Source organism: Eucyclogobius newberryi, unplaced genomic scaffold (assembly GCF_026437365.1).
Source record: "Eucyclogobius newberryi isolate DKJ021-1_F unplaced genomic scaffold, fEucNew1.0.hap1 SCAF_14, whole genome shotgun sequence".
NCBI lineage: Eukaryota > Metazoa > Chordata > Actinopteri > Gobiiformes > Gobiidae > Eucyclogobius > Eucyclogobius newberryi.
This window is the reverse complement of record NW_027315768.1, coordinates 38693166-38718764: the sequence shown is the minus strand read 5'-3', so window position 1 is coordinate 38718764 and position 25599 is coordinate 38693166. Positions and strand designations below refer to the sequence as shown.

The window sequence follows — 25599 nt, the reverse complement described above, 5'->3', positions numbered from 1 at the left end:
ATCTTTGAGTCTGTGAACAAGCCTCACCAAACACAATCTTTAGCTTTTATTGTCTTGTTTTCGGGTCTGTTTTTGTAACTCTTGCTCCTCTCTCAAAGTCCAACCCGAGGAGCCTCTTCGAGAAGCTTTTCCAGATGAAATCACAGCCGTTCCCACCAAAGGTACTGCTCTTTCTCTCTTTCAAACCTTTTTCTGTCCTGAGTCTGTTCAATGTCTTTGTCTCTTCTTTGCCCTGCATTCGTCAGAGTGCTTCTGTCTTTTCTTTATATGTTGTGAGTAAATCTTATTCTTCTTAAGTTGCTTCAGAATCTTCCGGAGACGATTTTCCGAAACAATTTCAAAAGTTCCAAGAAACAAAAGTTGAAATCTCCAACGTGGAGAAATCTCAAAAAGGATGGTTGGAAGAAGAGATGACGCAGACGGTGGAAGTCGTGGAGCTGAAAGAGAAAGTTCAAGTTCAAGAAATGATCTTTGAGGACGAGAAGAAGACTTTAAGGGTCAGAAAAGCTACGATGTTTGAGGAGTTTATCACAGAGACGCCTCAAATCATCCATGAGCAACCAAAGAAGAGTCTAGAAAGTCTAGAAAGAGTTATGGAACAATCAGAACATGTCACTGAAGTTAGAACTTTAGAAATATCGGCTCAGGTCCAACACATTCAGAAAGAAGAGGTTATTTCTGAGGTCAGAGAAGTTCAAAAAGTAGAGTCAAAGAAGGAAAGGTCTCAACTAGAGGCAGAAAGAACACAGAAAACAGAACAGACAAGCTCCAAACAGAAAATATACAAAACAGAGCAGGTTATTTCAGACGTTAGAGCGGTTAAAATGACACAGCAATCTTATTTTGAAGAAACAGAGGAGAGAGAAAAAGCTGTGGATACAAAGAAAATCAAAGAAACGGCACAAATCCAGGTTAAAGCTTTAGAGACGAGAGCAGAAGTGCCACAGAAACGAGTGATTACAGAAGCAGGAGAGGTGAAAATGACAGTGAAAGATGTGTCAGTGAGGATAGAACCAAAGAAAGATGTAGAGACGAGAGCAGAAGTGCAGCAGAGAGTCAGAGAAGTGACGAAGACACGGGAAGAAACAGACGTGTCAGTCAGGATCATGGAAGAACCTGCAGCCACGGCAACGGAACAACTGCCCAAAGCAAAAGCATCTGTTCAGAAAGTGTCGGAGAGAAAAGCAGACAAAGTTCAGCCTGAGAACCTGGAGAGTCTGAAAACACAAGAACACAAACGTCCTGAAGGTAAAAGTCTGATATCGACGGCCATCTTGTCACTAACGTCTCATCGTTCTTTCAAAACAAGAGTCTTTGTGTGTCCGTCTCTCTTGAATGTGTGTGTTTGTGCTTTTCTCTTATTCATTTCTTATGAATACATCATCTCTTTTATTTATGCATTTGATTGCGCTGATCCCTTCGTTTCCGTAATATTCTCTTTCTTACATTCTTATTTTGTCTTTTTTGTCTTGGGTTCGATCTTTCTTAAAAAATCCTCTTCAGAAAAACATGTTACAAAAGAAAAGCACGAGGAGTCTGAAATGGAGCTGAATCCAGAGGAAAACACGAGCAGTTTGAAGAAGACTGATGTTTTAGAAGAAGCAGTGAAAATAACACAGGATGTTTTAGTTTCTAAAGAAACTGCACTTTCAGAATCAAAAAGTGATGATAAATCCAAGCTTTTTAGAAGAATCAATGGAAAGACTGATCCAGAAAGTGATCCAGAACCAGCCCAGAAACATGAGGCTGAGAAGAAGCAGCAGCTCCAGATGAAACATGAGGCTGAGAAGAAGCAGCAGCTCCAGATGAAACATGAGGCTGAGAAGAAGCTGCAGCTCCAGATGAAACATGAGGCTGAGAAGAAGCTGCAGCTCCAGATGGAACATGAGGCTGAGAAGAAGCAGCAGCTCCAGATGGAACATGAGGCTGAGAAGAAGCTGCAGCTCCAGATGGAACATGAGGCTGAGAAGAAGCTGCAGCTCCAGATGAAACATGAGGCTGAGAAGAAGCTGCAGCTCCAGATGGAACATGAGGCTGAGAAGAAGCTGCAGCTCCAGATGAAACATGAGGCTGAGAAGAAGCAGCAGCTCCAGATGAAACATGAGGCTGAGAAGAAGCTGCAGCTCCAGATGGAACATGAGGCTGAGAAGAAGCTGCAGCTCCAGATGAAACATGAGGCTGAGAAGAAGCTGCAGCTCCAGATGGAACATGAGGATGAGAAGAAGCTGCAGCTCCAGATGAAACATGAGGATGAGAAGAAGCTGCAGCTCCAGATGGAACATGAGGATGAGAAGAAGCTGCAGCTCCAGATGAAACATGAGGATGAGAAGAAGCAGCAGCTCCAGATGAAACATGAGGCTGAGAAGAAGCTGCAGCTCCAGATCAAACATGAGGATGAGAAGAAGCAGCAGCTCCAGATGAAACATGAGGCTGAGAAGAAGCAGCAGCTCCAGATGGAACATGAGGCTGAGAAGAAGCTGCAGCTCCAGATGAAACATGAGGCTGAGAAGAAGCTGCAGCTCCAGATGAAACATGAGGCTGAGAAGAAGCTGCAGCTCCAGATGGAACATGAGGATGAGAAGAAGCTGCAGCTCCAGATGAAACATGAGGCTGAGAAGAAGCTGCAGCTCCAGATGGAACATGAGGCTGAGAAGAAGCAGCAGCTCCAGATCAAACATGAGGATGAGAAGAAGCTGCAGCTCCAGATCAAACATGAGGATGAGAAGAAGCAGCAGCTCCAGATGAAACATGAGGCTGAGAAGAAGCTGCAGCTCCAGATGAAACATGAGGCTGAGAAGAAGCTGCAGCTCCAGATGGAACATGAGGCTGAAAAGAAGCTGCAGCTCCAGATGAAACATGAGGATGAGAAGAAGCTGCAGCTCCAGATCAAACATGAGGATGAGAAGAAGCTGCAGCTCCAGATCAAACATGAGGATGAGAAGAAGCTGCAGCTCCAGATGAAACATGAGGATGAGAAGAAGCTGCAGCTCCAGATCAAACATGAGGATGAGAAGAAGCAGCAGCTCCAGATGAAACATGAGGCTGAGAAGAAGCTGCAGCTCCAGATGAAACATGAGGCTGAGAAGAAGCTGCAGCTCCAGATCAAACATGAGGCTGAAAAGAAGCTGCAGCTCCAGATCAAACATGAGGCTGAGAAGAAGCTGCAGCTCCAGATGAAACATGAGGCTGAGAAGAAGCTGCAGCTCCAGATGAAACATGAGGCTGAGAAGAAGCAGCAGCTCCAGATCAAACATGAGGCTGAGAAGAAGCTGCAGCTCCAGATGAAACATGAGGCTGAGAAGAAGCTGCAGCTCCAGATGAAACATGAGGATGAGAAGAAGCAGCAGCTCCAGATGAAACATGAGGCTGAGAAGAAGCTGCAGCTCCAGATCAAACATGAGGCTGAGAAGAAGCTGCAGCTCCAGATCAAACATGAGGCTGAGAAGAAGCTGCAGCTCCAGATGAAACATGAGGCTGAGAAGAAGCAGCAGCTCCAGATGGAACATGAGGCTGAGAAGAAGCTGCAGCTCCAGATGAAACATGAGGCTGAGAAGAAGCTGCAGCTCCAGATGAAACATGAGGATGAGAAGAAGCAGCAGCTCCAGATGAAACATGAGGCTGAGAAGAAGCTGCAGCTCCAGATGGAACATGAGGCTGAGAAGAAGCTGCAGCTCCAGATGGAACATGAGGATGAGAAGAAGCAGCAGCTCCAGATGAAACATGAGGATGAGAAGAAGCTGCAGCTCCAGATGGAACATGAGGCTGAGAAGAAGCTGCAGCTCCAGATGAAACATGAGGCTGAGAAGAAGCTGCAGCTCCAGATGAAACATGAGGATGAGAAGAAGCAGCAGCTCCAGATGGAACATGAGGCTGAGAAGAAGCTGCAGCTCCAGATCAAACATGAGGCTGAGAAGCAAAAAATCCAAGAAGAAACACTGGACATGTTTGAAGAAGTTGGTCTAAAATCTGAGCAGAAAGAACCAAAAGCAGAAGAACCAAAAGCAGAAGAACCAAAAACAGAAGAATCAAAAACAGGCCAAAAGAAAACAGAAAGACCTCAAGAAATGCTGGACGTGATCAAAGATGTATCCACAAATGTTGTAGAAGTTGGCAGGTTGATCTTGACTGAAGAAAGAGCAGATTCAGAGCAGAAAGTTCAAGTCAACAAAAACGATCCGTTAGAAACAATCGAACAAAGGCAAGAATTAGATTCAGATTCATCCAAAGAGGAAACCAAGAAAAGTCCAAAGAAAATAACTGTTGAAGAAGGAACATCTGAAAATAAAAGCCATGAGAAGGCGGAGTCACAATCGAGTGCCAAAAAGCTTCTGGAACAATCTAAAGAAGGAGGTAAACCCTCTGAGAGGACACAAGCTGCAGATGTTCTGGAAACAACACATTCATCACAAACCCTTCCACCAAAACCTCAAACCGATGACGGATCAAACTCATCCAACGTTCTTCAAACCACAACCACTCAACATGTTCCGGAACGACCTCAACTTTTGTCTAGAGAAACTAGAATGGCTAAAAGCACAGAAGCTGCAGATGTTTGGCCTGAAGGTGAACTGAAAGACCTACAGGACTGGAATAAACAAGACCTACAGGACAGGAATAAACAAGACCTACAGGACTGGAATAAACAAGACCTACAGGACAGGAATAAACAAGACCTACAGGACAGGAATAAACAAGACCTACAGGACAGGAATAAACAAGACCTACAGGACTGGAATAAACAAGACCTACAGGACTGGAATAAACAAGACCTACAGGACTGGAATAAACAAGACCTACAGGACTGGAATAAACAAGACCTACAGGACCTACAGGACTGGAATAAACAAGACCTACAGGACTGGAATAAACAAGACCTACAGGACTGGAATAAACAAGACCTACAGGACTGGAATAAAGTGGTTTCTGTGTGGGGTGAAGTGCCTGAAGAACGACTTCAAACGCAGAACGATGAACTCAAACTGGATCTGGAAACACTGAATATGTCTCAACGTTCTGAAGAAACGTGTGAGATGGTTGAGTCTGTGGTGCAGTTCCAGGCCCTGTCCACAGGGGGCGCTCTCTCAGAAGAACAAACACCTGCTACCAGACATGAAGAAGGTATTCTTTCAATCAGAACCCATTTCACCTCTTTTTTCCATCCATCTTCTGCTTTATCCGGGGCCGGCTCGCAGGGGCGGCTCGCAGGGGCGGCTCGCGGGGCCGGCTCGCGGGGGCGGCTCGCGGGGGCGGCTCGCGGGGGCGGCTCGCGGGGGCGGCTCGCGGGGGCGGCTCGCGGGGGCGGCTCGCGGGGGCGGCAACCTCTTTTTCACTTTTTAAATCCAGCCATTTTTCTTCATCTCATTTGGTTCTTCATAAATCCACAGTTCATTTTGTATTTCACTATTTATGAGCAACAGCCGCTTTAAGTCTGATTACAGCCGCTTTAAGTCTGATTACAGCCACTTTAAGTCTGATTACAGCCGCTTTAAGTCTGATTACAGCCACTTTAAGTCTGATTACAGCCACTTTAAGTCTGATTACAGCCGCTTTCAGTCTGATTACAGCCGCTTTCAAGTCTGATTACAGCCACTTTAAGTCTGATTACAGCCGCTTTAAGTCTGATTACAGCCACTTTAAGTCTGATTACAGCCACTTTAAGTCTGATTACAGCCGCTTTCAGTCCGATTACAGCCGCTTTCAGTCCGATTACAGCCGCTTTAAGTCCGATTACAGCCGCTTTAAGTCTGATTACAGCCGCTTTAAGTCTGATTACAGCCGCTTTAAGTCTGATTACAGCCACTTTAAGTCTGATTACAGCCGCTTTAAGTCTGATTACAGCCGCTTTAAGTCTGATTACAGCCACTTTAAGTCTGATTACAGCCACTTTAAGTCTGATTACAGCCGCTTTAAGTCTGATTACAGCCGCTTTAAGTCCGATTACAGCCGCTTTAAGTCTGATTACAGCCGCTTTCAGTCTGATTACAGCCGCTTTAAGTCTGATTACAGCCACTTTAAGTCCGATTACAGCCGCTTTCAAGTCTGATTACAGCCGCTTTAAGTCTGATTACAGCCGCTTTAAGTCCGATTACAGCCGCTTTAAGTCTGATTACATCCACTTTAAGTCTGATTACAGCCACTTTAAGTCTGATTACAGCCGCTTTCAGTCCGATTACAGCCGCTTTCAGTCTGATTACAGCCGCTTTAATTCTGATTACAGCCGCTTTAAGTCTGATTACAGCCGCTTTAATTCTGATTACAGCCGCTTTAAGTCTGATTACAGCCGCTTTAAGTCTGATTACAGCCGCTTTAATTCTGATTACAGCCGCTTTAAGTCTGATTACAGCCGCTTTAAGTCTGATTACAGCCGCTTTAAGTCTGATTACAGCTGCTTTAAGTCCGATTACAGCTGCTTTAAGTCCGATTACAGCCGCTTTAAGTCTGATTACAGCCGCTTTAAGTCTGATTACAGCCGCTTTAATTCTGATTACAGCCGCTTTAAGTCTGATTACAGCCGCTTTAAGTCTGATTACAGCCGCTTTAAGTCTGATTACAGCTGCTTTAAGTCCGATTACAGCCGCTTTAAGTCCGATTACAGCCGCTTTAAGTCCGATTACAGCCGCTTTAAGTCTGATTACAGCCGCTTTAAGTCCGATTACAGCCGCTTTAAGTCCGATTACAGCCGCTTTAAGTCCGATTACAGCCGCTTTAAGTCCGATTACAGCCGCTTTAAGTCCGATTACAGCCGCTTTAAGTCCGATTACAGCCGCTTTAAGTCCGATTACAGCCGCTTTAAGTCTGATTACAGCCGCTTTAATTCTGATTACAGCCGCTTTAAGTCCGATTACAGCCGCTTTAAGTTTGATTACAGCCGCTTTAAGTCTGATTACAGCCGCTTTAAGTCTGATTACAGCCGCTTTAAGTCCGATTACAGCCGCTTTAAGTCCGATTACAGCCTCTTTAAGTCTGATTACTGCCGCTTAAAGTCTGATTACAGCCGCTTTAAGTCTGATTACAGCCGCTTTAAGTCTGATTACAGCCGCTTTAAGTCTGATTACAGCCGCTTTAAGTCTGATTACAGCCGCTTTAAGTCTGATTACAGCCGCTTTCAGTCCGATTACAGCCGCCTTAAGTCTGATTACAGCCGCTTTAAGTCTGATTACAGCAGCTTTAAGTCTGATTACAGCCGCTTTAAGTCTGATTACAGCCGCTTTAAGTCTGATTACAGCCGCTTTCAGTCCGATTACAGCCGCCTTAAGTCTGATTACAGCCGCTTTAAGTCTGATTACAGCAGCTTTAAGTCTGATTACAGCCGCTTTAAGTCTGATTACAGCCACTTTAAGTCTGATTACAGCCGCTTTAAGTCTGATTACAGCCGCCTTAAGTCTGATTACAGCCGCCTTAAGTCTGATTACAGCCGCTTTAAGTCTGATTACAGCAGCTTTAAGTCTGATTACAGCTGCTTTAAGTCTGATTACAGCCGCTTTAAGTCTGATTACAGCCTCTTTAAGTCTGATTACAGCCGCTTTAAGTCCGATTACAGCCTCTTTAAGTCTGATTACAGCCGCTTTAAGTCTGATTACAGCCGCTTTAAGTCCGATTACAGCCGCTTTAAGTCTGATTACAGCCGCTTTAAGTCTGATTACAGCCGCTTTAAGTCTGATTACAGCAGCTTTAAGTCTGATTACAGCCGCTTTAAGTCTGATTACAGCCGCTTTAAGTCCGATTACAGCCGCTTTCAAGTCTGATTACAGCCACTTTAAGTCTGATTACAGCCGCTTTAAGTCCGATTACAGCCGCTTTAAGTCTGATTACAGCCGCTTTAAGTCTGATTACAGCCGCTTTAAGTCCGATTACAGCCGCTTTAAGTCTGATTACAGCCGCTTTCAGTCTGATTACAGCCGCTTTAAGTCTGATTACAGCCGCTTTAAGTCTGATTACAGCCGCTTTCAGTCTGATTACAGCCGCTTTAAGTCTGATTACAGCCGCTTTAAGTCCGATTACAGCCGCTTTAAGTCTGATTACAGCCGCTTTAAGTCCGATTACAGACGCTTTAAGTCTGATTACAGCCACTTTAAGTCTGATTACAGCCGCTTTAAGTCCGATTACAGCCGCTTTAAGTCCGATTACAGCCGCTTTAAGTCTGATTACAGCCGCTTTCAGTCTGATTACAGCCGCTTTAAGTCCGATTACAGCCGCTTTAAGTCTGATTACAGCCGCTTTAAGTCTGATTACAGCCACTTTAAGTCTGATTACAGCCGCTTTAAGTCTGATTACAGCCGCTTTAAGTCTGATTACAGCCGCTTTAAGTCTGATTACAGCCTCTTTAAGTCTGATTACAGCCGCTTTAAGTCTGATTACAGCCGCTTTCAGTCTGATTACAGCCACTTTAAGTCTGATTACAGCCTCTTTAAGTCTGATTACAGCCGCTTTCAATCTGATTACAGCCACTTTAAGTCTGATTACAGCCGCTTTAAGTCTGATTACAGCCAACATCGGGTTAGGGTTAGTCTAGTTATTTTCTTCCAGAGCATTTTCAGTGTTAGCGTTTGTCTGCACTGTCCACAAACGTCTTCTGTCCGTCATGTTTGTTTGTCTCTAACCTCTTCATTCTTCACCTTGAGTTCGCTCCATCGCTCCACCAGTCCTCTCCATCCTCATCCCTTCATCCACCTTTTTCCTACATTTAATCCGTAAATACTGATTTATCTTTCTAATGCTCTTAAAGTCCGTCCTGAGGACAAAGTCCCACACGAGGACGCCTCTGAACCCAAACCAGTTGCTGCAGCGCCCCCTGCAGTTCTCAAAGGTAAATGTGCTTATGTCACATGTTGTACATCTTTGACTGTTTGAAATGTTGTCCTTGTGTTTCCTGTTTCCTGTCGTTTTCTGTGGTTTTTTTGTCTGATTTTGTTGTTTTCTTTATCAAGTTCCTGCTGCAGAAGAAACAAAGCCTGTTTTTAAACCAGCCCCGGAAAAGGTTGCGCCTCCTGCAGGTAGAGCAAGGAATGACATGGATGTAATGTCACTAAAAACAACTAACAATGAGACGCTGTCAAAACCAGGACTAAACCTGGAATTAAACATGTCAGGGTTAAAACAAGACAAAAACAAGACTAAAGCAGGACTTAAGCAGGACTTAAGCAGGACTAAAGCAAGCCTAAAGCAGGACTAAAGCAGGACTAAACCAGAACTAAAACAGGACTAAAACAGGACAAAAACAGGACTAAAGCAGAACTAAAACAGGACAAAAACAGGTCTAAAGCAGGACTAAAACAGGACTAAAACAGGACAAAAACAGGTCTAAAGCAGGACTAAAATAGGACTAAAACAAGACTAAAACAGGACTAAAACAGGACTAAAACAGGACTAAAACAGGACTAAAACAGGAAACTAAATCAAACTGTAAAAACTAACTTTCTTAATAACATGTCTTTATACTGTTTGTTTGTCACTCTTATGTGATTGGCCAGAGTCTGTAATGGCTCGTTCTGATTGGTCAGAGTCTGTAATGGCTCGTTCTGATTGGTCCATGTCTTGTTCTTTGTTATGATTGGTTCGTTTGAGTGTTTTTCTTCTTGTTCTTCTTATAAAGCCGCTCATGTAGAAACACCAAAGCTCGTCTCTAAACGTCAGACTGTAGCCCCGCCTCCTTCCCCGCAATCTGCAGGTACAGCTCTTCTCTGATTGGCCAGAGTCTGTCACGGCTCACTCTGATTGGTCCATTTGAATGTTTGGTGTGTTTTGTCCTGTTTTGTGTGACTTTTGCTCGTTTTGTCCCAAAGAGTTGCCTGTAGAAGCGCCAAAGCCCGCCCCCAAACACACTCCTGAAACAGCCCCGCCCCCAGCAGGTAGAACTGGTCTCTGATTGGCCAGAGTCTGTCATGGCTCACTCTGATTGGGTCGTTTGTGTTTGTTCTGTGTGTGATCTTTGCCTCTTCTTCATCATAAAGTGCGTCCGTCTGAAGAGAAGATGAAGCCTGTGTCTAAACCTCAGACAGCCCCGCCCCCTGCAGGTACAGCTGGTCTCTGATTGGTCAGAGTCTGTAATGGCTCGTTCTGATTGGTCCATGTCTTGTTCTTTGTTATGATTGGTTCGTTTGAGTGTTTTTCTTCTTGTTCTTCTTATAAAGCCGCTCATGTAGAAACACCAAAGCTCGTCTCTAAACGTGAGACTGTAGCCCCGCCTCCTTCCCCGCCCGCTGCAGGTAGAGCTGGTCTCTGATTGGCCAGAGTCTGTTACGGCTCACTCTAATTTGTCTGTTTGTGTTTGTTCTGTGTGTGATCTTTGCCTCTTCTTCGTCTTAAAGTGCGTTTGTCTGAAGAGAAGATGAAGCCTGTCTCTAAATCTGAGACAGCCCCGCCCCCTGCAGGTACAGCTGGTCTCTGATTGGACAGAGTCTGTTACGGCTCGCTCTGATTGGTCTGTTTGAATCTCTAATGTTGTTTGTTTTGTGTGATTTTTCTTTCTGATCTTAAAGTTCCTGCAGTTGACAAACAGAAGCCTGTGTCTAAACCTGCTCCTGAGTCAGTGGCGCCTCTTGCAGGTAGAGCAAGGATTACATAACAGAGTCTGTCATGGCTCGCTCTGATTGGTCTGTGTCTACGTGCCATGTCCTGATTGGTCCTTCCTATTTAGCTGTTTAAATGTCCTTTATTTTGTTTCCAAGACACTCTCCGACACTGACTCGCTCTGACTCGCTCTGACTCTGTCCCACTCGCTCTGACTCGCTCTGACTCGCTCTGACTCGCTCTGACTCTGTCCCACTCGCTCTGACTCGCTCTGACTCGCTCTGACTCGCTCTGACTCTGTCCCACTCGCTCTGACTCGCTCTGACTCGCTCTGACTCTGTCCCACTCGCTCTGACTCTGTCCCACTCGCTCTGACTCGCTCTGACTCTGTCCCACTCGCTCTGACTCGCTCTGACTCTGTCCCACTCGCTCTGACTCGCTCTGACTTGCTCTGACTCGCTCTGACTCTGTCCCACTCGCTCTGACTCGCTCTGACTCGCTCTGACTCTGTCCCACTCGCTCTGACTCGCTCTGACTCGCTCTGACTCTGTCCCACTCGCTCTGACTCGCTCTGACTCTGTCCCACTCGCTCTGACTCGCTCTGACTCTGTCCCACTCGCTCTGACTCGCTCTGACTCGCTCTGACTCGCTCTGACTCTGTCCCACTCGCTCTGACTCGCTCTGACTCGCTCTGACTCGCTCTGACTCTGTCCCACTCGCTCTGACTCGCTCTGACTCTGTCCCACTCGCTCTGACTCGCTCTGACTCGCTCTGACTCGCTCTGACTCTGTCCCACTCGCTCTGACTCGCTCTGACTCGCTCTGACTCGCTCTGACTCTGTCCCACTCGCTCTGACTCGCTCTGACTCGCTCTGACTCTGTCCCACTCGCTCTGACTCGCTCTGACTCGCTCTGACTCTGTCCCACTCGCTCTGACTCGCTCTGACTCGCTCTGACTCTGTCCCACTTGCTCTGACTCGCTCTGACTCTGTCCCACTTGCTCTGACTCGCTCTGACTCTGTCCCACTCGCTCTGACTCGCTCTGACTCGCTCTGACTCGCTCTGACTCTGTCCCACTCGCTCTGACTCACTCTGACTCGCTCTGACTCTGTCCCACTCGCTCTGACTCGCTCTGACTCTGTCCCACTCGCTCTGACTCGCTCTGACTCTGTCCCACTCGCTCTGACTCGCTCTGACTCGCTCTGACTCGCTCTGACTCGCTCTGACTCTGTCCCACTCGCTCTGACTCGCTCTGACTCGCTCTGACTCGCTCTGACTCTGTCCCACTCGCTCTGACTCGCTCTGACTCGCTCTGACTCGCTCTGACTCTGTCCCACTCGCTCTGACTCGCTCTGACTCGCTCTGACTCGCTCTGACTCTGTCCCACTCGCTCTGACTCGCTCTGACTCTGTCCCACTCGCTCTGACTCGCTCTGACTCGCTCTGACTCTGTCCCACTCGCTCTGACTCGCTCTGACTCTGTCCCACTCGCTCTGACTCGCTCTGACTCTGTCCCACTCGCTCTGACTCGCTCTGACTCGCTCTGACTCGCTCTGACTCTGTCCCACTCGCTCTGACTCGCTCTGACTCGCTCTGACTCGCTCTGACTCTGTCCCACTCGCTCTGACTCGCTCTGACTCGCTCTGACTCGCTCTGACTCTGTCCCACTCGCTCTGACTCGCTCTGACTCGCTCTGACTCGCTCTGACTCGCTCTGACTCTGTCCCACTCGCTCTGACTCGCTCTGACTCGCTCTGACTCGCTCTGACTCTGTCCCACTCGCTCTGACTCGCTCTGACTCGCTCTGACTCTGTCCCACTCGCTCTGACTCGCTCTGACTCGCTCTGACTCTGTCCCACTTGCTCTGACTCGCTCTGACTCTGTCCCACTCGCTCTGACTCGCTCTGACTCTGTCCCACTCGCTCTGACTCGCTCTGACTCGCTCTGACTCGCTCTGACTCTGTCCCACTCGCTCTGACTCGCTCTGACTCACTCTGACTCGCTCTGACTCTGTCCCACTCGCTCTGACTCGCTCTGACTCGCTCTGACTCGCTCTGACTCGCTCTGACTCTGTCCCACTCGCTCTGACTCGCTCTGACTCGCTCTGACTCTGTCCCACTCGCTCTGACTCGCTCTGACTCTGTCCCACTCGCTCTGACTCTGTCCCACTCGCTCTGACTCGCTCTGACTCGCTCTGACTCGCTCTGACTCGCTCTGACTCGCTCTGACTCTGTCCCACTCGCTCTGACTCGCTCTGACTCGCTCTGACTCGCTCTGACTCGCTCTGACTCTGTCCCACTCGCTCTGACTCGCTCTGACTCGCTCTGACTCGCTCTGACTCGCTCCTACTTGTCCGTTTAAGTCTTTGTTGTGTTTAGTTTTGTTTGTGATTGTTTGTGTTTTTACTCTTGAAGCGTCTCGTCCAGAGGAAAAACGCTCGTCTCCTAAAAGCGTGACTCCTCCTGTTGCTCGCGTGACTCCTCCTGTTGCTCGCGTGACTCCTCCTGTTGCTCGCGAAGGTAAACCGCTTTTTGTGTATTTTGTCCCTGACTCACTTTCCTGTCCTGTTTAGTCGTTTTTACTTTTCTCTATTTGTAGTCCTTTTTAATCTCTTTTGCTCACGTTTTTATGCTGTTTCTGTTCATAGTCCTGTAGTTCTGGTTCTTCCTGTCCTCGTCTGTCTTTCCTGTCCTGTCTTGTAGTTTTCCCACTCTCTTTCTTCTCTGTCCTTGTGGTTGGTTCTTCTCTGTCCTTGTGGTTGGTTCTTCTCTGTCCTTGTGGTTGGTTCTTCTCTGTCCTTGTGGTTGGTTCTTCTTTGTTCTTCTGGTTGTGATCTTGGCTCTTTTCTCCCGCTGAAGACACATTTAAACCGACTGAAGACAAACCCACTGCAACCACCAAAGTGTCTCCTCCCACTGAGAGAATCACAGGTATTTTATGTCTCATGTTGTCTTCTTCTGTTTCTTCTTCATCTGTTCTTCAAAGTTTTCTTGTTGATGTTTTGTCCAAGACCAGATCTGTAAATGTCAATGTCCTGTTTCCAAATGTCAATGTCCTGTTTCCAAATGTCAATGTCCTGTTTCTTGGTCAAAATAATCTTGGACCAAGAGAAAGACCAAGTTCAGAACAGTCCAAACTGAGCCAGACCTGGACTCTTTACCTGGTCTTTACCTGGTCTTTACCTGGTCTTTACCTGGTCTTTACCTGGTCTTTACCTGGTCTTTACCTGGTCTTTACCTGGTCTTTACCTGGTCTTAACCTGGTCTTTACCTGGTCTTAACCTGGTCTTTACCTGGTCTTAACCTGGTCTTTACCTGGTCTTTACCTGGTCTTTACCTGGTCTTAACCTGGTCTTTACCTGGTCTTAACCTGGTCTTTACCTGGTCTTAACCTGGTCTTAACCTGGTCTTAACCTGGTCTTAACCTGGTCTTCTGTAGCTGCGGTGCAGTCCAAACCAGCAGGGGGCGCAGTGTCTCCGTCAGCTTCTTCTCCTGAAGGTACAGACCTTTTAATATCAAAGTCAATGTCTTTTTTGTGTTCGTTTGTCTCATGGACAGAAAAGATTTTGTCTATTTCTCTGTAGTTTTCTGGTCCCGGTCTTTTCTCTCTCTCTCTCGTCTCTCTTGTTCTCACTCGTCTCTCTCTTTCTGTCCATTCTTAACAGTAGAAAAAGATGCAGTTGTATCATCTGGACAATGTTTATTAGAAAAACAAGACGACTCTCATCCAAGAGTCGTTCTCGATCTGCAAATCGAGTCTGGAAACTCAGATCTTTATTCTAGAAGAGGGACTGACAGAGGATTTAAGGTTCAACTTTCCAGTGGTATACAATAGTGTGTTGAAGCCATGTGGCGGGCGACGCCCGGGGAATTCTGATCTCATCAGGTACTCATCAGTGATGAGGGAGCTGCAGTCACACTGCTGTTAGAAAACAAGTCATTATCAGGAGGCTCCGCCCAGTGGGCGGGGCTTACTCAGAGTTTCCAGACGATTCGCAGATTGAGAACGACTCTTGGATGAGAGTCTAAACAGAGTCCTTTTTCTACAATGGAACACTCCTGGACCAATGAGGGACACACCCACGTCCAATGTCTTCTTTCTGTCCCTTCTTAATGTCGTCTTTCTGTCCCTTCTTAATGTCGTCTTTCTGTCCCTTCTTAATGTCTTCTTTCTGTCCCTTCTTAATGTCTTCTGTCTGTCCCTTCTTAATGTCTTCTTTCTGTCCCTTCTTAATGTCTTCTGTCCGTCCGTTCTTAATGTCTTCTTTCCGTCCGTTCTTAATGTCTTCTGTCCGTCCGTTCTTAATGTCTTCTGTCCGTCCGTTCTTAATGTCTTCTGTCCGTCCGTTCTTAATGTCTTCTGTCCGTCCGTTCTTAATGTCCTCTGTCCGTCCGTTCTTAATGTCCTCTGTCCGTCCGTTCTTAATGTCCTCTGTCCGTCCGTTCTTAATGTCTTCTGTCCGTCCGTTCTTAATGTCCTCTGTCCGTCCGTTCTTAATGTCTTCTGTCCGTCCGTTCTTAATGTCCTCTGTCCGTCCGTTCTTAATGTCCTCTGTCCGTCCGTTCTTAATGTCTTCTGTCCGTCCGTTCTTAATGTCCTCTGTCCGTCCGTTCTTAATGTCCTCTGTCCGTCCGTTCTTAATGTCCTCTGTCCGTCCGTTCTTAATGTCTTCTGTCCGTCCGTTCTTAATGTCCTCTGTCCGTCCGTTCTTAATGTCTTCTGTCCGTCCGTTCTTAATGTCCTCTGTCCGTCCGTTCTTAATGTCCTCTGTCCGTCCGTTCTTAATGTCCTCTGTCCGTCCGTTCTTAATGTCTTCTGTCCGTCCGTTCTTAATGTCCTCTGTCCGTCCGTTCTTAATGTCCTCTGTCCGTCCGTTCTTAATGTCCTCTGTCCGTCCGTTCTTAATGTCCTCTGTCCGTCCGTTCTTAATGTCCTCTGTCCGTCCGTTCTTAATGTCTTCTGTCCGTCCGTTCTTAATGTCCTCTGTCCGTCCGTTCTTAATGTCCTCTGTCCGTCCGTTCTTAATGTCCTCTGTCCGTCCGTTCTTAATGTCCTCTGTCCGTCCGTTCTTAATGTCTTCTGTCCGTCCGTTCTTAATGTCCTCTGTCCGTCCGTTCTTAATGTCTTCTTTCCGTCCGTTCTTAATGTCTTCTTTCCGTCCGTTCTCAATGTCTTCTGTCCGTCCGTTCTTAATGTCCTCTGTCCGTCCGTTCTTAATGTCCTCTGTCCGTCCGTTCTTAATGTCTTCTGTCCGTCCGTTCTTAATGTCCTCTGTCCGTCCGTTCTTAATGTCTTCTTTCCGTCCGTTCTTAATGTCTTCTGTCCGTCCGTTCTTAATGTCCTCTGTCCGTCCGTTCTTAATGTCCTCTGTCCGTCCGTTCTTAATGTCCTCTGTCCGTCCGTTCTTAATGTCCTCTGTCCGTCCGTTCTTAATGTCCTCTGTCCGTCCGTTCTTAATGTCCTCTGTCCGTCCGTTCTTAATGTCCTCTGTCCGTCCGTTCTTAATGTCCTCTGTCCGTCCGTTCTTAATGTCCTCTGTCCGTCCGTTCTTAATGTCTTCTGTCCGTCCGTTCTTAATGTCCTCTGTCCGTCCGTTCTTAATGTCTTCTTTCCGTCCGTTCTTAATGTCTTCTTTCCGTCCGTTCTTAATGTCTTCTGTCCGTCCGTTCTTAATGTCCTCTGTCCGTCCGTTCTTAATGTCCTCTGTCCGTCCGTTCTTAATGTCTTCTGTCCGTCCGTTCTTAATGTCCTCTGTCCGTCCGTTCTTAATGTCCTCTGTCCGTCCGTTCTTAATGTCTTCTGTCCGTCCGTTCTTAATGTCCTCTGTCCGTCCGTTCTTAATGTCTTCTTTCCGTCCGTTCTTAATGTCTTCTGTCCGTCCGTTCTTAATGTCCTCTGTCCGTCCGTTCTTAATGTCCTCTGTCCGTCCGTTCTTAATGTCCTCTGTCCGTCCGTTCTTAATGTCCTCTGTCCGTCCGTTCTTAATGTCCTCTGTCCGTCCGTTCTTAATGTCCTCTGTTCGTCCATTCTTAATGTCCTCTGTCCGTCCGTTCTTAATGTCCTCTGTCCGTCCGTTCTTAATGTCTTCTTTCCGTCCGTTCTTAATGTCTTCTGTCCGTCCGTTCTTAATGTCCTCTGTCCGTCCGTTCTTAATGTCCTCTGTCCGTCCGTTCTTAATGTCTTCTGTCCGTCCGTTCTTAATGTCCTCTGTCCGTCCGTTCTTAATGTCTTCTTTCCGTCCGTTCTTAATGTCTTCTGTCCGTCCGTTCTTAATGTCCTCTGTCCGTCCGTTCTTAATGTCCTCTGTCCGTCCGTTCTTAATGTCCTCTGTCCGTCCGTTCTTAATGTCCTCTGTCCGTCCGTTCTTAATGTCCTCTGTCCGTCCGTTCTTAATGTCCTCTGTTCGTCCATTCTTAATGTCCTCTGTCCGTCCGTTCTTAATGTCCTCTGTCCGTCCGTTCTTAATGTCTTCTGTCCGTCCGTTCTTAATGTCTTCTGTCCATTAATGTCGTTTCTTGTGGACTTGTTGCAGACAAAGGGCCAGTTTCTGCTCCTGGACCGACCAAAGGTATTTTACATTTCACATCCTCCACAGTTCAAATCTGAAGCAAACTTCATTTATTCAAATAGAGATAGACCCATTGCAAAATTCTTGGCCGATACCGATTTCCGTTTTTAAGGAGGTCGGACCTGCCAAAACCGTTTTTTCCGATACCGATTTTCTATCTCGCCACTGATTTTCCCACAAACTCCCCAGTATAATATATGAAAAAGGTCCATGTTTACAGGACACACGTTTATAATATAAATGTCATTTATTTTGTGGAAAATGGAAAACTATATATGAAAATAATCTATATAAACAGAACAGGAACCAAAAGGAGCGTCATCTCTGATTGGCTGCTGAACAATTTTAACGTTTTTTTTTTACGTTTAAACGTCAAAGCGTCCAGAGCGTAAAACGCACCCTCCGCGCCGCGCTCCGCGCTGAAAAAGCAGGAATCGCGCCGCGGCAAACGCAGGAGGTGTTCGACGCGCGTGTACAATGACTTTAATGTAAAGTGGACGCTTTAGCCGCCGCGCTCTGAATGAGTCTTGCTAGTTGTTAGCTGTTTTGCGCTGGGCGCGTTGAGCTTCTGCGCAGCGCGCATGCGGGTCAGTTTGATCGGCCCATGGACCGGCCGGTCACTGATTGGGGCCGATTGGACATAAAACCGGCTTTTTTTATCGGCGGCCGATTGATCGGTGCATCTCTAATTCCAAACTAAAAAGCTGAAAAATAATTTAAAGATCAACCATGAAATGATCATTTAAAGGAGAAAGTTACAGATCTTACTTCATTTCACATTTTGTAACGTACATGAAGTTTTAAACCATGGGCTCTGAATACTTTTTGTAACGCCCAGAGTCACAACAGCAGAATAGTCTTATTTAATCTACAGTTTAGTGTCAAAATGCATTTATAAAACCTCCTCATCTCCCAAAAACATGAGTTTAGACCATTGTTTTCTTGTTTGTCCTTTGTGTGTTTCCCCGTGTCTTCTTGAAGTTCTTTTGTTCTCAAATGCAGTTCCATCTTTAGAACCAAAACTTCCACTTTGCATTGATCTTGAGCAACACAAAGAAATGGGAAAAGATAAAGAACACGCCAAAGAAAAAGAGGAAGAAACAGAGGCAGAGAGACTGGAGAAAAAGAAGATTTCAAAACATCCACCATCTAAAGAGACAAAGCTAAAACCAGTGCAGAAAATGGACAATCTCGAGGATAAAGTCACAAAGGAAGAAAGTTTTACACAACCAAAGGAAGAGGAGGACAAGGAGGGGCAAAGAGGAAAACGTGAGCAAAAATCTAAGAAATCTGGAGCTCAGAAGGAGATAGAAACTAAAGCAGAAGAGGTGGAGAAAAGGAAGAGAGATGAGGAGAAGGTGGAGAAGATTCAACTTAAACCGGTGCCAAAATCACCAACACCTGCAGTGCCAGAAATGGAAAAAGTGACGCTCAAAAAAGTGCCAACGAAACCAAAAGAGCCAGAGAAAGATGTGACGAGTCAGAAGAGCGAAGTGACGAGACTTCACCACCAAGAATTAACGGTTCAAAAAATGTGCGAAAGAGAAGAGCGAGAGATAATGACGATCGGGCGAATGGAGCGTGTGTTTACAGCAGAGGAACACACGGAGGCGCTACAACAGGCTGCAGAGGCAGAGAGAGTAGTGACGGAGGAGAAGGCGTCGCCGAGAGAGCCATGGAAACCGGCCGAAATATCTCAAACTAAAATTGAAGAAGTGGAGAGAAAGAAGATTTCAAAACTGCCGAAAGAGAAGGAGAAAATCGAGGAGATCAAACTTAAACCGGCGCAAAAATCACCGAAAACACAACCTGAAAAATTTGAAACTGTGATCATTGAGAAGCAAAAAGCTCTAAAGCAACAAAAAGTTGTAGAAAGGAAAGAACTGTCCCCAAAAACTGCTGCTGAAATGGAAAAAGTGATGCTTAAAAAAGTCACGACGAAACCAAAGACGCCAGAGAAAGAAGTGGTGACTCAAACGGCTGAGGTGACCAAAGTACTGCACGCTGAGATGTTTGTTCATGAACTCAGAGAGAGAGAAGAGCGAGAGATAATGACCATAGGGCGAATGGAGCGTGTGTTTACAGCAGAGGAACACACGGTGGCGCTAGAACAGGCAGCAGAAGCACAGAGAGTAGTGACGGAGGAGAAGATGTCGCCTAAAGAGACATGGAAACCAGCGGAAAAGAGTCAAACAGAAAAGACAGACACGCCAGACGGAAAAATAGAGAAAAAGAACATTTCAAAACGGCCGAAAGAAAAGGAGAAAACTGAGGAAATCACACTAAAACCAGTGCAAAAATCACCGAAACCTGCAGAAGCAGAAGTAGAAAAAGTGAGGCTTAAAAAGGTTCCGACAAAACCAGTAGAGCCGGAGAAAAAGGTGATCAGTCAGAAGAGTGAAGTGATGAGGCATTACGACCAAGACTTAACAGTGGAAAAACTCTACAAAAGAGAAGACAGAGAGATCGTGACTGTTCAGCGGACGACGAGGGAGGAAAGAACGAAAGACGAGACCGTCACAGTCCACGAGGAGCAGAAAACTCAACTGGAAATGACAAAAGAGGAGCGAGGAAGATGGGAGAGGAGTCCAAAAACTGAGAAACAAAAAGAACCAGAGCCAGATTTAACCAAAAGGAAAATCAAACTGTTACCGAGGAACGTAGAGGAGCAGGAGGCGGTGACGCTGAAGCGGTTTGAGAAACAAAAACAAGAGGAGAAAAAGAAGGAAAGGGAGAGCGAAGAAGGAAAACAAGCGATCGCGATGGATGAAAGACTAGAACGGGAGAGGATAGAAAGAGAGAAGACACCGGGAACTCAAAAACTGGACAAGAAAGAGGAGAAGGAGAAGGTTCAAACGCCAAAAATACAAGATTCTACTAAACCAGAGGAGACTAAGAAGAAAGAACTGACAAAACCAAATCTGAAAGAAGTCGAGACGACAGAGAAAGATTCAGGCGAGCTGAAGAGAAGTTTAGTGGACAAAAAACCTCTTACAGAAACGGTCCCGAAACAGAAAACCCAGACTGAAGCGAAGAAAGAAGAACCGACTAAAACAAAACCAGTGGAAAAAACACCTTTGAAAGAAAAAGTCCTTCAACTTCAACCAAGACCAGAACCAGAACCTAAACCAGCTCCAAAACCTAGGACTCCAACAAAGAACGTGTCTGAGGATAAACCAGTCGAGTTAAAAAAAACACCAGAGGAAAAAGTATCTGAGAAAAGGGCTGAGGCTAAACCTGTGCAGCTGAGGAAGACTCCAGAGAAGAAAACATCTCCTGAAAAAGTCCCTAAACTACAACCAAGACCAGAACCAGAACCAGAACCTAAACCAACACCAAAACTCAAGACTTGTCCAAAGAAAGAGGATCTAACCGAGATTAAACCAGTGGAGCTGAAGAAATGTCACCCCAAACCCGGCAAGGAGCCAGAGTCCAGCAGCATCCCTCTGGAGAAGGAGGTTTCCCCGAGCAGCGTCCCTCTGGAGAAGGAGGTTTCCCCGAGCAGCGTCCCTCTGGTGAAGGAGGTTTCCCCGAGCAGCGTCCCTCTGGTGAAGGAGGTTTCCCCGAGCAGCGTCCCTCTGGTGAAGGAGGTTTCCCCGAGCAGCATCCAGCTGGAGAAGGTTCCTACACAGACAGAGGAGGAGGTGTTTGAGGACCAGGACCAGGATCCTAACCAGGAGGAGGAGGAGATATGGGTCTGGGAGATGGTACAGGACCAGGACTGGACTCAGACTGAAGGAGCCGTACAAGTCCCAGGGCCCACGGGAACCAAACGAGGTGATCATGGAGTCAACCATCTCATCTGCTTCTCCACTGAACACAAACTCACTGCCATCTTTGTCCACCCGATCCTAAACACCACAAATCCATGGCCTCAAAACCTTCATTTCACATCATTTTTTGTCATGCCACTTGCTCTCGGCTCCTGAACAACTCATACATTATTTGTTTTGTCATGAAAGTAGCTCATATTTCATCCATCAATCTGTCATTCATCGATGGGAAGAATTTCCCACGTGTTCTTCATCTGAAACTAAATGCACCGGTTTGTCATTTAATTCATTCATATTTCATCATTTCAGACATTTCACCTGATTCTCCACAACTCCATGGCTTTTGTTTTTGTTGATCTAATTTTCATAATTCCAGCTGAACTTACTCACAAATGCACTGCTTTGTCATTGCATTGGAAAATAAAGGCACTTTACATCTGCAGCCGACCTTTAACCTTCAACACTGAGAACGTTGTTTGTTTCTGCTGCTCCTTCTTCACAAACGCTTCGCTCTAAACCTCAAACCAACCCATTCCTCCAACTGCCATGACAAATGTTCTTGGTTCATCGTTGAATATCTGTTCCATTTGAAGCATTTTGTCTTTCATCAGGACCTGTCCACCATCTTGTCTTCATCCTGTGTCTTGTTTGTCTTCCATCTTGGCTCATCTTTCTGATCATTGAAACAAAAATACTGTGTTCCATTTTAAACTGTCCACCGTCTTTATATCTTCACTTGTCTCTTCTTTGTCCAGCCTTTGGTCCATTTGAAATTGTCTATTGTTCTTCAGAAAAAAATGTGTCCTAAGGTCTTCTTCATCCAATTGTGTACAAAGCCCATCTTTTGCTTCATTGTGAATGATTTCATCCATTTTAAACTTCTTAGTCCACCATCTTGTTTTAGTCCATGTCCACCATCTTGTTTTAGTCCATGTCCACCATCTTGTTTTAGTCCATGTCCACCATCTTGTTTTAGTCCATGTCCACCATCTTGTCTTCATCCTCTTTTGCGTTTGTTTTAACTCACTTTCGCGTCTCGTCCTCCATCTTGGCTCATCTCGCATCCTTCACTCCTTCATTTCACCTTTTTGTTGCTGTTTTTTCCTCTTTTTTAATGGTGTTTACCCCGTTTCAGATGGTAAACCTGCAGAGGAGCCTCCTAAAGGACGTGGCAGAGGATTTGGTGGTGAGGATTCCATAAAAACATCTTAATCCCAAATAAATCCTCATCTCTTCATATAAGGCTGATTTACCATGTCCTTGTCCTATTTCAGTCTTGTTTGTCTCTGTCTCATTCAGTGTTTTTAATCATAATTCATCTTATTTTCTTTTGGTAACTCTAACTCTTTCATAAAGTCTGGTTTACAGCGTCGCCATTTTGAAGTTCCTTTTTAGCATCATTTTGTGTCTTACCCAGAAACTCCTGACCCACTGCAAACTGAGTCCAGGACCAGGTTTAGTTCCAGACCTGGTTCAAGACTAGTTCTGATTTGGATTAGTTTTGGTAAAGACTCGTAGTTTAGTCCTGCTTTGGACTTGGTTTAGAGCAGTTTTAGACCTGGTATACGATTGGTGACTAAACCAGGACTAAAAGAAGCTTGAATTTAACTCTCACGTAATTATGGTTTATTTCTGATTCTGAAGAACTGCTGTACAAATAGTTTTACTCATATGTTGTCTCCTTGGTTCTAACCCTGCCCTAGTTTGGTCCTGGTTTAGTCCTGGTTTAGACCTGGTTTAGTCCTGGTTTAGTCCTGGTTTAGTCCTGGTTTAGACCTGGTTTAGTCCTGGTTTAGTCCTGGTTTAGTCCTGGTTTAGTCCTGGTTTAGTCCTGGTTTAGACCTGGTTTAGTCCTGGTTTAGACCTGGTTTAGACCTGGTTTAGTCCTGGTTTAGTCCTGGTTTAGACCTGGTTTAGTCCTGGTTTAGTCCTGGTTTAGTCCTGGTTTAGTCCTGGTTTAGTCCCGGTTTACACCTGGTTTAGTCCTGGTTTAGACCTGGTTTAGACCTGGTTTAGTCCTGGTTTAGTCCCGGTTTACACCTGGTTTAGTCCTGGTTTAGTCCTGGTTTAGTCCTGGTTTAGTCCTGGTTTAGACCTGGTTTAGACCTGGTTTAGTCCTGGTTTAGACCTGGTTTAGTCCTGGTTTAGTCCTGGTTTAGTCCTGGTTTAGTCCCGGTTTAGTCCCGGTTTAGACCTGGTTTAGTCCCGGTTTAGACCTGGTTTAGACCTGGTTTAGTCCTGGTTTAGTCCTGGTTTGGACCTGGTTTAGTCCTGGTTTAGTCCTGGTTTAGTCCTGGTTTAGTCCCGGTTTAGACCTGGTTTAGTCCCGGTTTAGACCCGGTTTAGACCTGGTTTAGTCCTGGTTTAGTCCTGGTTTAGACCTGGTTTAGACCTGGTTAAGTCCTGGTTTAGTCCTGGTTTAGACCTGGTTTAGTCCCGGTTTAGACCTGGTTTAGTCCCGGTTTAGGCCTGGGGTAGTCCTGGTTTAGTCCTGGTTTAGACCTGGTTTAGTCCTGGTTTAGCCCTGGTTTAGTCCTGGTTTAGTCCTGGTTTAGACCTGGTTTAGTCCCGGTTTAGACCTGGTTTAGTCCCGGTTTAGACCTGGTTTAGTCCTGGTTTAGTCCTGGTTTAGACCTGGTTTCGTCCTGGTTTGGACCTGGTTCTTACCCAGATGCCCTGGTCCTCCGCAGCTCGTCAGACTCCATCTCCAGGAGACGGAGGCCGAGGTCGGGGACTCAGACCTGGAAAAGGTCCGTCTCCTCCAGAAGAACCTTTCGGAGGATTCAAACTCAAGGCTGTGCCCCTCAAGTTCACCAAGAAAATCCAAGACATCGTTCTAAAGGTTAGACCTGTTTTAGTCCTGCTTTAGTCCTGTTTTAGTCCTGCTTTAGTCCTGTTTTAGTCCTGCTTTAGTCCTGCTTTAGACCTGCTTTAGTCCTGTTTTAGTCCTGCTTTAGTCCTGTTTTAGTCCTGCTTTGGCCCTGCTTTAGTCCTGTTTTAGTCCTGTTTTAGTCCTGCTTTAGTCCTGCTTTAGACCTGCTTTAGTCCTGTTTTAGTCCTGCTTTAGTCCTGTTTTAGTCCTGCTTTAGTCCTGTTTTAGACCTGCTTTAGTCCTGCTTTAGTCCTGCTTTAGACCTGCTTTAGTTCTGCTTTAGTCCTGCTTTAGACCTGCTTTAGTCCTGTTTTAGTCCTGCTTTAGTCCTGTTTTAGTCCTGCTTTAGTCCTGCTTTAGACCTGTTTTAGTCCTGCTTTAGTCCTGCTTTAGACCTGCTTTAGTCCTGTTTTAGTCCTGCTTTAGTCCTGCTTTAGACCTGTTTTAGTCCTGCTTTAGTCCTGCTTTAGTCCTGCTTTAGACCTGTTTTAGTCCTGCTTTAGTCCTGCTTTAGTCCTGCTTTAGTCCTGCTTTAGACCAAAATGACAACAAAAGAAGACAGACTAAACGGTTAAACTCGGGTTTAGTCCATGTTTACACCTGTTTAATCTATTTTTGGCCTTCCTCTTTATCATTCTCCTCTTCCTCTCCTCCGTTTATTTGTCCTTCTCTCTCTGCAGGAGGCCGAGTCCATCGGTTCCTCTGCAGTCTTCGAGTGCGAGGTTTCTCCGTCCACAGCGATCACGTCATGGATGAAGGACGGCTCAAACCTCAGAGAAGGTCCAAAACACAAGTTCACATCAGACGGAAAAGACCGGAAGTTGAACATTATCGATGTTCAATTGTCGGACACGGGAGAATACACGTGTGTGGCCAAGAACGCCGGCAAAGAGGTCACCTGCACCGCCAAGCTAATAGTAGAAGGTACTTGTCCTGCTTTAGTCCTGCTTTAGTCCTGCTTTTGACCTTCTTTAGTCCTGCTTTAGTCCTGCTTTAGTCCTGTTTTATTCCTGCTTTAGTCCTGCTTTAGACCTGCTTTAGTCCTGCTTTAGTCCTGCTTTAGTCCTGCTTTAGACCTGCTTTAGTCCTGCTTTAGCCCCTCTTTAGTCCTGCTTTAGTCCTGTTTTATTCCTGCTTTAGTCCTGCTTTAGCCCCTCTTTAGCCCTGCTTTAGTCCTTCTTTAGCCCTGCTTTAGCCCCTCTTTAGCCCCTCTTTAGCCCTGCTTTAGCCCCTCTTTAGCCCCTCTTTAGTCCCTCTTTAGCCCCACTTTAGCCCCTCTTTAACCCTGCTTCAGCCCCTCTTTAGCCCTGCTTTAGTCCCTCTTTAGCCCCTCTTTAGCCCTGCTTTAGCTCTGCTTTAGCTTTGCTTTAGCCCCTCTTTAGCCCTGCTTTAGCCCCTCTTTAGCCCTGCTTTAGCCCCACTTTAGCCCCTCTTTAACCCTGCTTCAGCCCCTCTTTAGCCCTGCTTTAGTCCCTCTTTAGACCCTCTTTAGCCCTGCTTTAGCCCCTCTTTAGCCCCTCTTTAGTCCCTCTTTAGCTCCACTTTAGCTCCTCTTTAACCCTGCTTCAGCCCCTCTTTAGCCCTGCTTTAGTCCCTCTTTAGCCCCTCTTTAGCCCTGCTTTAGCCCCGCTTTAGCCCTGCTTTAGCCCTGCTTTAGCCCCTCTTTAGCCCCTCTTTAGCCCTGCTTTAGCCCCTCTTCAGCCCCTCTTTAGCCCTGCTTTAGCCCTGCTTTAGCCCCTCTTTAGTCCCTCTTTAGCCCCTCTTCAGCCCCTCTTTAGCCCTGTTTTAGTCCCTCTTTAGCCCCTCTTTAGCCCCTCTTTAGCCCTGCTTTAGCCCCTCTTTAGCACTGCTTTAGTCCCTCTTTAGCCCCTCTTTAGCC

The 25599-nt window shown here is 46.2% G+C and overlaps 1 protein-coding gene and 1 long non-coding RNA gene across 2 annotated transcripts in view; both read left to right on the top strand.

Annotated features, from left to right (window-relative positions):
- LOC140359129 (titin-like) overlaps positions 1-25599 on the top strand; it is a 342168-nt gene that overhangs the window by 8086 nt on the left and 308483 nt on the right. The window contains exons 5-18 of the mRNA XM_072443997.1: positions 99-161; positions 298-1310; positions 2718-3221; positions 3834-4350; positions 5565-6037; positions 6123-7739; positions 7783-8496; positions 12935-13025; positions 13365-13436; positions 17040-17075; positions 18078-20852; positions 21984-22034; positions 23539-23690; positions 24401-24644. Of these exons, the coding sequence (XP_072300098.1) occupies positions 99-161; positions 298-1310; positions 2718-3221; positions 3834-4350; positions 5565-6037; positions 6123-7739; positions 7783-8496; positions 12935-13025; positions 13365-13436; positions 17040-17075; positions 18078-20852; positions 21984-22034; positions 23539-23690; positions 24401-24644 (8322 nt within the window). The remainder of the gene's footprint in view (positions 1-98; positions 162-297; positions 1311-2717; positions 3222-3833; positions 4351-5564; positions 6038-6122; positions 7740-7782; positions 8497-12934; positions 13026-13364; positions 13437-17039; positions 17076-18077; positions 20853-21983; positions 22035-23538; positions 23691-24400; positions 24645-25599) is intronic.
- On the top strand, positions 8783-10439 carry LOC140360064 (uncharacterized). Its single transcript, XR_011926894.1, has 6 exons — positions 8783-8806; positions 8928-8993; positions 9593-9667; positions 9783-9848; positions 9951-10013; positions 10131-10439. It is a non-coding gene; the product is annotated as an uncharacterized lncRNA (long non-coding RNA).